The sequence below is a fragment of the Stegostoma tigrinum genome, chromosome 16 (assembly GCF_030684315.1).
Source record: "Stegostoma tigrinum isolate sSteTig4 chromosome 16, sSteTig4.hap1, whole genome shotgun sequence".
In the NCBI taxonomy this organism is placed as follows: domain Eukaryota; kingdom Metazoa; phylum Chordata; class Chondrichthyes; order Orectolobiformes; family Stegostomatidae; genus Stegostoma; species Stegostoma tigrinum.
In genome coordinates, this window is record NC_081369.1 from 24,529,922 (window position 1) to 24,543,776 (window position 13,855).

The 13,855-nt window shown below is 41.7% G+C and overlaps 1 protein-coding gene across 2 annotated transcripts in view; it reads right to left on the bottom strand.

The window, feature by feature from the left end:
• Positions 1–13,855, bottom strand: part of rbl2 (retinoblastoma-like 2 (p130)) — a 126,019-nt gene that overhangs the window by 39,814 nt on the left and 72,350 nt on the right. For both annotated transcript variants that reach the window (XM_059651660.1, XM_059651661.1), the window contains 2 exons: positions 4,280–4,440; positions 528–592 (listed from right to left, as the gene is read on the bottom strand). In XM_059651660.1, coding sequence (XP_059507643.1) covers positions 528–592; positions 4,280–4,440 — 226 coding nt within the window. The remainder of the gene's footprint in view (positions 1–527; positions 593–4,279; positions 4,441–13,855) is intronic.

Here is a 13,855-nt window from a genome sequence, read left to right on the forward strand (position 1 = left end):
GACAACTGTTACCAAGAAAAAAATGACTAGCAGGTTTTCCAAAAGTCCCATGAAAAGCCCAACAAACCTGTCCCTCAACCTACACCCAAATGAAGCATGAAAATGTAGTTCAATAAGCATGTGACAAGGTGATGACAATAAAGTACTTTGTAAAATATTTTAACATTGTTGCATAGATTCAATTTTGCAACTGCACTCCAGAAGTGTGTTCCAAGTTAAAATTGTTTTCAGTATTTGCCAGAAACACTGAGCTGAAGTACAAATATTTTTAAAAACACATGGATTGTTTAGCATCATGATCTTTGTCCATTTATCAGCCTTATCAAATTCCGTAGCTGTTGAGTCTGATCAGCAATTGAGTGAAAGTATAATCGAAAGAACCTGGAAATTTCACTCATCAGAAATTTCATGGAGTCCTAACTCTAAACCAGTAGGGTTTCCTGCTTCTTGTGTAATATGCCATTTGATTTCAGATGGGGGAAAAATGTTCTTTGCAGCCTGAGAGATAGAATATCTTCATGACTTACACACTTTCTGTAAAGTTCCCAGGATCCAGAAAGCCAGTAAGAGTTTCTGCTTTTCCCTTTAGGATCTATGATCAATCAGAAATGCACAATTTTCAGTAACTAATGTCAAGAAATGTTAAATAATTCATAATCTTAAATATTGCCTGTTTGAATTGCATAATTAGGATACAAACCATTCCTTTAAATGTGAAATAAGATAAATGATCAATGTAGTGGGGTTGACATTAACCTACCTTCTCTTGGACATAACAGAAATTGCTGGAGAAACTCAGCAGGTCTGGCAATATCTGTGGAGAGAAAACAGAGTTAATGTTTTGAGTCCAGTGACCCTTCTTTAGGGTTCTGAATGTTGACTCCACTTTCTCTCTAAGCTGCTCTCACAACTTCTGAGTTTCTTCAGCAATTTCTGTTTCAGATTTCCAGAATCCATGGTTTTTTGTTTTATTTTACCATCTCTTGGACTATCTCCTGTTCAAATGCAGCCTATACTAATAACAAAGAAGAAAGAAACAAAGAAACCGACAGCACAGGAACAGGCCCTTCGGCCCTCCAAGCCTGCGCCAATCAAGATCCTCTGTCTAACCTGTCATCTATTTTCTAACAGTCTGTGTCCATTTGCTCCCTGCCCATCCATGTACCTGTCCAAATATATCTTAAAAGGCGCTAACGTGTCTGCGTCTACCACCTCCGCTGGCAACGCGTTCCAGGCGGCCACCACCCTGTGTAAAGAACTTTCCACGCATATCTCCCTTAAACTTTCCTCCTCTCACTTTGAACTCATGACCCCTAGTAATTGAGTCCCCTACTCTGGGGAAAAAGCTTTTTGCTACCCACCCTGTCTATACCTCTCATGATTTTGTAGACCTCAATCAGGTCCCCTCTCAATCTCCGTCTTTCTAATGAAAATAATCCTAATCTATTCAGCCTCTCTTCATAGCTAGCACCCTCCATACTGGGCAACATCCTGGTGAACCTCCTCTGCACCCTCTCCAAAGCATCCACATCCTTTTGGTAATGTGGCGACCAGAACTGTACACAGTACTCCAAATGTGGCCGAACCACAGTCCTATACAACTGCAACATGACCTGCCAACTCTTGTACTCAATACCCCACCCAATGAAGGAAAGCATGCCATATGCCTTCTTGACTACCCTATTGATCTGTGTTGTCACCTTCAGGGAACAATGGACCTGAACACCCAGATCTCTCTGTTCATCAATTTTCCCTAGGGCTTTTCCATTTACTGTATAGTTTGCCCTTGAATTTGATCTTCCAAAATGCATCACCTCACATTTGCCTGGATTGAACTCCATCTGCCATTTATCTGCCCAACTCTCCAGTCTAGCTATATTCTGCTGTAATTTCTGACAGTCCCCTTCACTATCAGCTACTCCACCAATCTTAGTGTCATCAGCAAACTTGCTGATCAGACCACCTACACCTTCCTCCAGATCATTTACATATATCACAAACAACAGTGGTGCCAGCACAAATCCCTTTGGAACACCACTGGTTACAGGTCTCCAATTTGAGAAACTCCTTTCTACTACGACCCTCTGTCTCCTGTTGCCCAGCCAGTTTTTTATCCATCCAGCTAGCACACCCTGGACCCCATGTGACTTCACTTTCTCCATCAGCCTGCCATGGGGAACCTTATCAAACGCCTTACTGAAGTCAATCAACTTTGTTATGTCCTCAAAGAATTCTATTAAATTGGTAAGACATGACCTTCCCTGTACAAAACCATGTTGCCTATCACTGATATGCCCATTTTCTTCCAAATGGGAATAGATCCTATCCCTCAGTATCTTCTCCAGTAGCTTCCCTACCACTGACATCAGGCTCACTGACGTCAGGCTCACCGGTCAATAATTACCTGGATTATCCTTGCTGCCCTTTTTTAAACAAGGGGACAACATTAGCAAGTCTCCAGTCTTCTGGGACCTCCCCGTGTCTAAGGGCACTGCAAAGATATCTGTTAGGGCCCCGGCTATTTCCTCTCTCGTTTCCCTCAGTAACCTGGGATAGATCCCATCCGGACCTGGGGACTTGTCCACCTTAATGTCTTTTAGGATACCTAACACTTCCTCCTTCCTTATGTCAACTTGACCTAGACTAAGCAAACATCTATCCCTAACCTCAACATCCGTCATGTCCCTCTCCTTGGTGAATACCGATGCAAAGTGCTCGTTAAGAATGTCACCCATTTTCTCTGACTCAACGCATAACTTTCCTTCTTTGTCCTTAAGTGGACCAATCCTTTCTCTAGTTACCCTCTTGCTCTTTATACATGAATAAAAGGCTTTGGGATTTTCCTTAACCATGTTTGCCAGCAAGATCTCATGTCCTCTCTTAGCCCTCTTAATCCCTTTTTTCAGATTCGCTTTACATTCCCGATATTCTTGCAAAGCTTTGTCTGTCTTCAGTCGCCTAGACCTCATGTATGCTTCCTTTTTTCTCTTGGCTAGTTTCACAATTTCACCTGTCATCCATGGCTCCCTAATCTTGCCTTTTCTATTCCTCATTTTCACAGGAACATGTCTCTCCTGCACGCTAATCAACCTCTCCTTAAAAGCCTCCCACATATCAAATGTGGATTTACCTTCAAACAGTTTCTCCCAATCTACATTCCTCAGATCCTGCCGAATCTTGGTATAGTCGGCCTTCCCCCAGTTTAGTACTCTTCCTTTAGGACCACTCCTATCCTTATCCATGAGTATTGTAAAACTTATGGAATTATGGTTGCTATTTCCACAGTAGTCCCCTACTGTAATATCAACCACCTGGCCGGGTTCATCCCCCAGCACCAGGTCCAGTATGGCCCTTTCCTGAGTTGGACTACTACGTACTGCTCTAGAAAACCCTCCTGGTCACACCTTACAAATTCTGCTCCGTCTTGACCCTTAACACTGAGTGAATCCCAGACAATGTTGGAAAAATTAAAATCTCCCATCACCACCACCCTGTTTCTCCTACACCTTTCCATTATCTGTTTACATATTTGTACCTCTATCTCATGCTCGCTGTTGGGAGGCCTGTAGTACAGCCCCAGCATTGTTACTGCATCCTTCCTATTTCTGAGTTCTACCCATATTGCCTCACTGCTTGAGTCCTCCATGGGGCCCTCCTTCAGTGCGGCTGTGATATCGTCTTTGACCATTACTGCAACTCCTCCACCCCTTTTACCTCCCTCTCTATCCCGCCTGAAGCATGTTGCTTCATGAAGACATGAAGCAAGCCTCAATGCGGTGTGTCTCTTCCCTATTTCTCTGCAACACTTCTATAGTTTCTGTAATTAGGTAATCTTTGTTCTACATCTTCTGCATAGTAAACTAAGAGCCACGTCTGATTTCAAACTAACCCGTTCCAGAGCCCACAAAGCTGCTGCATTAAATAGGCAAGTGTTTTCAATGACACAGCATAGGATTCATGTATGAAGTTGAAATAGAGTAGCACAGTATATCAAGTTTTCCTCTGCAGTAAAACATATCACACTGGATTCTGCAGTGCTTTATAGTGGCAGTGTACACACTCCCACGTTTCCCACACTCAACACCTTGACATATCTGCATGAGCACCAGTTCTCTCGTCAATACATACAAACACAAAGGGCAGGCAGTGCAGAGTAGCAGCTTTCTGAATTCGGACCTTAGAATGCTGGTTTACAGATTGTAGTCTAAATTTAATATAAAGGATAAACACTGATTTGTTAAGTAGTAGTCCTCTGAAGAATGTAATTCACTTCTCAAACCTTTTTCTCGAAAAGTTTCCTGATGTATGGCTTCCAGTAATGTTGTTTAATACCCTTTGCCTCCAATTCCAACCCGTCATGTAAGGAACATAACTTGTCAATAATACATGGAGGCTCTGAAGGTGGTTTGTAATCTTTATTGTGAAAATCTTCTGGTAAACCTAGAATAAATAGAACAGTGCAATTGTTAGATTGCATCATAAATCAGCATCAGTAAAGCATATACATTTTTTCTTAACATTGGACCTCGTAAAACAGGGGCTTGCATTGAATTAGCAGCGCATCATGTCTTCAAATCAGTGGATTACTAACAAAGAGAAATATTTGCAATTTCATAGGTAATCACAGAAGCTGATTTGCACACTGCTGGGTCCTGCAAACAACAAATAGGTTTGTAGTGGATTGAGGGAACAATAATATTCAGGGCACCCAAAGAACTTGCTGTTTTTTACATGGTATCAGGGGACTTTCCATATCCACTTCAGCTGGTCGACAGATGTATTGTCCCAAATTTCCACCAGAATGATGGAGAACCTCCCCATCATGACGAGAAGGGTACAAGTGGCCAAAATTGAGAAATCCTCCCCACACACAGCTCTTCCATTTTGACACGATGGGAGTGGAATCATGTCAGGTTTATTTTACAAGAGCAGCTGGCTTGTTAAATAATCAGCTGCGCAAAATGGAGTGGGACTTTAGCCTTTCTGTAACTCGACACCCAGAGTGTGAACACTAGATCTAGGATCAGGTACCTTGTTGTGGGAGTGGGTGGATCTGGTTTCCCTTACAGAAATTTGACCAGATATTCTTTAGGATTGTTAAAAGTGAGCATGGAGGTATCTAAAAGTGAACAAGCCCATTGGAAATGCTAAGCTGTCAAAGTTGTCCAAAGAACTTCAAGCAGCCAAATGGACCTGTCAAGCTGTCAACATGTTTAACGGTCCAAGCTTTTGACCTTTAAAACAAGAATTTAAAATTGCTTTCTAATTCAATCTGTCTGTTGATGTCAGTCTGAGGATTTCACTCACTGATTTCATAAAGATCCATTACTACAGCTGGGTGTGTTCCATTGCATTGTTTGATTGACAGGTTTTGGACTGTGATGTGAAAAATGGATGTAGAAAACCTGGCCTGATTCCATTCCCATCCCGTGAAAACGGAAGAGCTGTGTGAATTTTGGCCACTTTTTCCACTCTCACCGTGATGTGGAGGCTGTCCATCAACTTGCTGGAAATCTGGGCCAATACATCGGTCTACCAGCTCAAATGGATATAGGAGGTCTCATGACTCCGCATGAAAAACAGTAAGCTCTTCTGGTGTCCTCGAAAATATTCCTCTTTCAATCTATTAAAAACAGATTTTAGTGTCACCTACTTGCTGTTTTTGGGAACTTGCAGTGTGCAAATTCACTACGGTAATTACCTATGAAATTGCAAATAATTCTCTGATTGTATTCCACTGATCTGAAGACATCACAAGGTGCTAACTCCAATTGCACTTGAAAGAAAGGTTTAAGAAATGTAGTAAAGAAGTTTCTATGAATGAATTCTTTACAACACATCAAAGTTTGCAATAGCTTTAATTTATTCAACAGAATGCACTTTTTCCACATTATACATACAGATCCTGACTTCCGCCCATGGTGGATATTAAATGAGTTGCTACGGTAGGTAGGCAAAACTGTGGAGGGTGTTTAGTAGGGGGCATAGCTTAACATGTATTGGCATTTGGGCTATAAAGTATCTGGGGTAGGTATTGGCTGGTGTGGAATGTATGGGAATCACTGGGGGTTTTGTACAGAGCATGAAAGTAGCACGGAGGCTGGGACATGGGTTGCATTGTGGGTGGGAGATAGTGCGGGGTATACATTTGGGAGAGTAAGATATGAGAGACAAGGACTGAAGGGTTGCTTTTGGTTTTACTCGTTCTCCATTGATCTTCCACAGAACGCTGGTGCACCGACACATCTGGTCCGCATCCACAGCCAGCAATACAAACTCCCACTTCAAGGTCACCCAGCCCACCTTCCAAGAAACCCCCATCATCACAGAATGTAAATCCAATTTCCTTCATCGTTGTATCCCGTGTTGGGTTTGCGGAGCTTGAAAATGTCTGGTCTCTATGCATCTGACACGCAAGAGGGGCGTGGATAGAGTGAATAGCCAAGGTCTTTTCCCCAGGGGAGGGGTACCTAAAACTAGAGGACGTAGGTTTAAGGTGAGAGGGAAAAGATTTAAAAAAAGAACTAGAGGGGTAACATATACACGCAAAGGGTGGGGTGTGTATGCAACAAGCTGGCAGAGATGGGTACAGTTATGATATTCAAAAGACGTCTGGGTGGGAACATGAATAGCAAGGGTTTACAGGGATATGGACCAACTGCTGGTAAATGGGACTAGATCAGTGTAAATAGGTGGTCAGCATGGACAAGTTGGACTAAAGTGTCTATTTCTGTGCTGTGTAACTCTACAACTAAGTGAAAATTAAGGCTCCAGTTTAACATCTTGCCTGAATGACAGCATGGATTAATTGGTCAATGGTTGTAGTGAAAAATGAATGATAGCAAATCAGCCGCTCCGTTTTACATCCCACTCCATACTTCTTTTCCACTGAAATCAATCTACTCGTGCCATGTTTTCCTATGACAAAAATAATTACTGCACTTTACCAGTAACTTCAGGACATAATGAGGCCCCAACTAAATTATAAGCTGACCAGCAGTAGTCCCTCTGTATTGCAACAAATTAATGAAATAACCTAAATGGTGCTCTGTGCCGATCATGGAACCTGACCATATTCCAAGTCTAAATGCTGCCAAATAAGCCAAGTTGAACCTACAGCTACAGTGGACAGAATTTAGAAATTGTTGGATTTCTGCATTAAGTCAACTTAAAATAATTTAATGAATCTGATGCTGCTTCTTTATAGGATGTGATAAATGGAAAATTCTGAGTCCCATTTTTCTACCTAACGATGCTGAGGTTGATCTCCTATTCCCAAACTGGACTCTATTGAATGAGATTGGTATAGCAAATGGGTAAAATTGCATAGATAGGATTTCAGAGGGTTATGTGCGTGATTAAGTCCTATATAGCTGGGCATGGAAACAGAAAAATCTGACCCACTGTCTCTAGATTATTGGCAACAGAATAAAATGGCAAAGTTACATGCATAATACATCACCTACATAAATTATTTTATAACTAATGTTATCCCCACCTGTTTCATCCAAATATTGGAATACTTTTAAAACATTACTAATGATTCTTGTTCAAAAGCAAAACAAGGAAATTGTACAGAACTGAGCACGCAGCCACTGTTTTATTCCAAAATTAACTAATCATGAAAAATCTCTCTTTAAAAACTGTATATAGAACAAAAGTATAAAACTAAATACAAACATTTACGTATTTCAGAAAAAAAAATCAAGGTATTTCAAAAAGCCTGTGGGAAATGGTAGTCAAAAGAATAGAATGTCAGGAGCGGTGACCAAATGTTTGGGCAAAGAGGTAAAGGTTGTGACCAAAGAAAAAGAAAAAGGGTTTGGGTTTTGAAATCTATCAATGTGAGGCTGGAATTCGAGGCTAGATGGGTTGAGGGGAGCAAAGACTATTAAATCAGCGATAATCTTAATGCACCATAAAATTCCCTTAAGATAGAGCAACATGACATTTGGAAAACCACAAATTCATTCCCAATTATGGATGTAATATCACAATTTTCAAAAGACACCAGAAAACATAACTTATTTCTGCATTTAATGGAGGAAATTAGGTGGTCAGAACAAGCTGCTAAGTTTCTCCCAAAAATCAGCCATATGAAGATTAGCCTTCGTTAAATTGTCCCTTTTAGTTTCACTTCTTGCTGCAAGGTGGACCCCAATCTCCATTTAGTGGCTGCTGGAGAAATTACAGATGTGATTTTGGAGTCCAAGTTTACCCTGACACAATCCAAGAACAAGTCAACAGATCAGGCCTGAGACAAGTGCCAAGAAAAGGTCAGCATGTCAGACTGAAATGGTAGGTCACCCCAAGAAGTTCTCAGATATCTCCTAGCATACAGTCCAGAGCAAAGATGACAGGGAACACCCACCTGATAACTCTAAATAAGGAAATACCGGGTTACATTTATCCTAGGATCCTCTGGGAAGCCAGGGAGGAGATTGCCGAGCCTTTGGCATTGATCTTTAACTTGTCATTGTCTACGGAAATAGTGCCAGATGACTGGAGGATAGCAAGTGTGGTTCCCCTGTTCAAGAGGGGGAGTAGAGACAACCCTGGTAATTACAGACCAGTGAGCCTTACCTCAGTTGTTGGTAAAGTGTTGGAAAAGGTTATAAGGGATAGGATTTATAATCATCTAGAAAAGAATAAATTGATTAGGGATAGTCAGCACGGTTTTGTGAAGGGAAGGTCGTGCCTCACAAACCTTATTGAGTTCTTTGAGAAGGTCACCAAACAGGTAGATGAGAGTAAACCGGTTGATGTGGTGTATATGGATTTCAGCAAGGCGTTCGATAAGGTTCCCCACAATAGGCTATTGTACAAAATGCGGAGGAATGGAGTTGTGGGAGATATAGCAGGTTGGATCGGAAATTGGCTTGCTGAAAGAAGACAGAGGGTGGTAGTTGATGGGAAATGTTCATCCTGGAGACTAGTTACTAGTGGTGTGCCGCAAGGGTCGGTGTTGAATCCACTGCTGTTTGTCATTTTTATAAATGACCTGGATGAGGGCGTATAAGGATGGGTTAGTAAATTTGCAGATGACACTAAGGTCGGTGGAGTTGTGGATAGTGACAAAGGATGCTGTAGGTTGCAGAGAGACATAGATAAGCTGCAGAGCTGGGCTGAAAGGTGGCAAATGGAGTTTAATGCAGACAAGTGTGAGGTGATGCACTTTGGCAGGAGTAACCGGAAGGCAAAGTACTGGGCTAACGGTAAGATTTTTAGTAGTGTAGATGAGCAGAGCGATCTCGGTGTCCATGTACACAGATCCCTGAAAGTTGCCACCCAGGTTGACAGGGTTGTTAAGAAGGCATACAGTGTTTTAGCTTTTATTAATAGAGGGATCGAGTTCCAGAACCAAGAGGTTATGCTGCAGCTGTACAAAACTCTGGTGCGGCCACACTTGGAGTATTGTGTACAGTTCTGGTCGCCGCATCATAAGGAGGATGTGGAAGCTTTGGAAAGGGTGCAGAGAAGATTTGCTAGGATGTTGCCTGGTATGGAGGGAAGGTCTTATGAGGAAAGCCTGAGGGACTCGAGGCTGTTTTCATTCATGAGAAGAAGGTTGAGAGGTGACTTAATTGAGACATATAAAATAATCAGAGGGTTAAATAGGGTGGATAGGGAGAGCTTTTTTCCTAGGATGGTGACGGCGAGCACGAGGGGCCATAGCTTTAAATTGAGGGGTGAAAGATATAGGACAGATGTCAGAGGTAGTTTCTTTACTCAGAGAGTAGTAAGGGAATGGAACGCTTTGCCTGCAACGGTAGATACATTTAAGTCGTCATTGGATAAGCATATGGACGTACATGGAATAGTGTAGGTTAGATGGGCTTGAGATCGGTATGACAGGTCGGCACAACATCGAGGGCTGAAGGACCTGTACTGTGCTGTAATGTTCTATGTTCTGTGTTCTATGTTCTGTGACGAAAGAGTTAAATAGAAAGGAATCAAATGAGAAAAGGTTATTACAAAAATTAAAGATAACAATAAATATGTGAAGCGGGACATATAGTTGGAATATGGAAAGTAGTTTGAGGACCATTTGACGCACAACATTTTAGGAAAATTTAAAAGAAGTTAGATAGTACCTTATTCCAAGGAGTGGTTGAAAACAGGGCTAGGAATCTCAATGCTCACTTGACTTACAACCAATGTTTCTGATGACCAGAGCACACCAACCTTGTGCTGCCTGCTCATCTACAAGATTGGTGCATGCAGCCAATGGTAAATTTACCAATGGACAGCTGCATACCTCAGCAGGGGCCTCAATGTTTGGCTAACACCACGTAAACCTGACCTGTGCTAATTAAACGAGGTGCACTCAGCTTGGAGCAGTTGCTCAAACTGTTTGTTGAAAGGATTATGATGAACACAAAAGAGGTCTGAAACATGGTACAATAGGGGAAGAGGTGATGCTCCTGTGTTCTTCGATGCTGAATCTGATTACCTGGTGAAAATGGAGGGCAGCACAGTGGCTCAGTGGTCAGCACTGCAGCCTCACAGCGCCAGGGACCCGGGTTCGATTCCAGCCTCGGGTGACTGTCTGTGTGGAGTTTGCACATTCTCCCCGTGTCTGCGTGGGTTTCCTCTGGGTGCTCCGGTTTCCTCCCACAGTCCAAAGATGAGCAGGCTAGGTGGATCGGCCATGCTAAATTGCCCGTAGTGTTCAGGGGTGTGTGGGTTATAGGGGATGGGTCTGGGTGGGATGCTTCAGGGGGCAGTGTGGACTTGTTGGGACGAAGGGCCTGTTTCCACACTGTAGGGAATCTAATCTAATCTAATCAAAAGGGAATGAGTCTTGCACTACCCACTGAGGACCAAGAGGATCTCCAGACAAATTCTGTGAAAGGTAATGGATACAGATGGCTGTGGCACCTGTAAAATATTGTATGTGCAACTAGTCATACTATCTACAAGTAGGGGAGCCAGCAATCCTTATGATGACATGGCAGTTCTGAAGAGGAGTCATACCAGACTCAAAACATTAACGCTGTTTCTCTTTTCATTGATGAATTTCTCCAGTGTTGTTGTGTGTTTGTTTCAGATTTTCACGATCTACACCATTTTGCTGTTACTAATATGACACCAAGAGGACAGGAAATGGGAGAAGTTAAAAATATTACCAGTTCCCCAGGCTGGAATTATGGAGCAAACATATATAAAAGCTCATGGTGACAGTCACTCTCACAACTGGAAATACCATCCTCACCTAACAGGATATCTTCAACAAAGCAGAGAAACTAAGCAGACTGTAACGGTCTAAGATTTACTCTGTGAAAACTCTAGAATAGAAGTGTCTCCTGCCGAGACCCTTCTCTCTGAGGTCCTCTTGCACAGCTTTTCCTGCGCTGTGCTGGCTCAGATAATGCTCTGTTCATGTTCTAGTTGAAAGGGGATGCAATCTGCTTGGGTTCAGGTCTATACCACGATCAATGCAAAATCCTTGAAGTTAAGACAATGCCACATCACTCAGTGAAGATTCCAGTAACTTCAAAATGCTCTAGAAATCACTAAACCATTCTAAATCTGCAACACTAGCCAGTAGACATCCGTCAGTAGTTAACCTGAAGGCAGTTGTTGATTCCTTTAAATATCTGGGGCCCTTCCTTCTGCTAAAACCACATTCAGCTGCCTATGTTTTAGACGTTAGTTGGAGATACATTGATTGACATGACAATCTGCTTATTATGCATACTTCCATCGGACATTCCACATGCTCACGCATGCTAAAACTTGCATCAAAATTTTGTACAGCACAGCTCGCACCAGAGGTGTATACATGTGTTTCAGATGCTATTTTTCGTATCCAAATGGCCAGTTGCATCAACGAACATCTGGCCACCAAAGAGCCAAATTTTGCCACCTTAAATCTCAAATCACAGAAAATACATTCGTTTACAAATGTCTATTATTTTCTATTGACAAAATATACTTGATAAAACATCATGCAAAATGTTCAAAAGAACCACATTTAGCTGAAATCCAGTATAACAAACAAATATCCATCTTACCGACTGCACACTGTCCTGGCCTCGCAATCTCCCAAATGAAGATTGAAAGAAGCAAAACACAACACAAAATACTTCCTCGTATTCAAACTAGAGGCATTTTGGAACTATTCAGAGATCGCTCTGAAACTTTAAACTGCAATGCTCTGCTAACAGTTAGGGATCAGTTGAAAACAGCTAAAATTTACACTGCTGACTCAATGGAGATTTATTGCACACTAATTATTTGCACATGCCTTTATCAGGTCAGTCCACAGATTTCTTCCCTACAAACTCAAGAGAGAACTGCCTGTGGCTGCCTGCCACACTGTGGTTCAAGCAAGATTTATAGCAGACCAGTTTATCAAACTGTCACGTCATCCTGCTTTGAGACTCAGTATTTTAGTGTTTATCTCTGGATTACAAAAAGGCTAAACAACTTATGGTATCCTGCTACACTGGAAGCATTCATCGGGGCTCATGCTTTCTAGTGGACATAATCCATTTTATTGTGTCTGTTCTTTTGCACACACTATAATGAAAACAGAAGCAACTGCAGAGTTGCTTGATCAATCAGCACGGGATTAAGTATGCGGCACAGTTTCAATTAAATAACAAATTTTGTGGTGATGCCGGAGGTGGGAAATAATCATTATGGGAGAGGCCAGAGATACCAGGGCCATTTCTCTCAGAGAAATGATCACATCGAAACCTGCAAAATATTTAGAAAGGAACAGACAGTGTAGATACGGGTAAGATGTTTCCTCTGGTTGTGGAATGTAAAAACAGGGAACACAATCTCAAAATAAGGGGGAAAACAAAAGGACAAAGATCAGGATAATTTTTTGAAAAATCTCAAAAGGGTTTTGAATCTTTGAAATTCTCTACTGCAGGAGGGCTGTGGGAAACTCGGGTCATTAAAAATAGTTAAAATAGAGTTTACAAATTTCTAAGTGTCAATGACATAAAAGGATAAGACGACAGTTTGGAAAAAAGACAGTGAAGTGATGATCAGTCATGATTACACTGAATGGCTGAGCAGACTCAACAGGTTGAATAACTTACTTCTAGGTTCCTACATCCTAAAAGCAAAGCTAGGCTGAGGAAATTTAATATCAGCTTTCAATGTTATCAATTAATTGCTTTAATTGGTAAAGAGGGAAACCCCATTTTCCCCTGCATATTAAAGGGTCAATTTAAATTTCTTACTTAGGCAGTAGGGAGAGGGGTTAGAAGAAATGTCTTTACACTGATGCTTCTTGGAACTAAACATTTTGCCAGATGAAGTCCTCGAGGCATATTCAGTTTTGTCTTTTAAAGTAAAGTTGGATGAATATTTGAAGTAGAACAGGCAGGGCTACAAGGAGAGAGCAATCCTCTGACACATAAAAGAAATATACAGCAGTTGCTGGAAATCTGAAACAAACACAAAATGCCAGAGAAACACAGGCGGCTTGGCAGTAGCTGTACAAAGAGAACAGTTAACATTTCAAGTCCAATATGTCTCTTCAGAACTGAAAAGGGTTGGAAAAGAAAACAGTGCATTTTTTCAAAATATACTTTTGACTGAGGCCAAGGAGGTCGGACAGTCTGAAGGTCTAGGTGAAAGAGAAAGACAGATGTAAAATGTGATGTTGTGCATGTGCATGTGTGTGCGTGGGTTGAGGGGGATGAAGGGAGAGAGAAAAATGTAAGAAAAATGGAGGACTGATGTCACCAGGTTAGACTCTCACGTGGAATTCAACAGAGTTCCTGAAAGTGAAAAAAATGATTCAGCAGGAAACGAGATGTTGCTTCTCAAGCTTGCATTGCATTTTGTTGGAACATTGCTGCAGGCTCAGGTCAGAAATGTTAGCACTGGA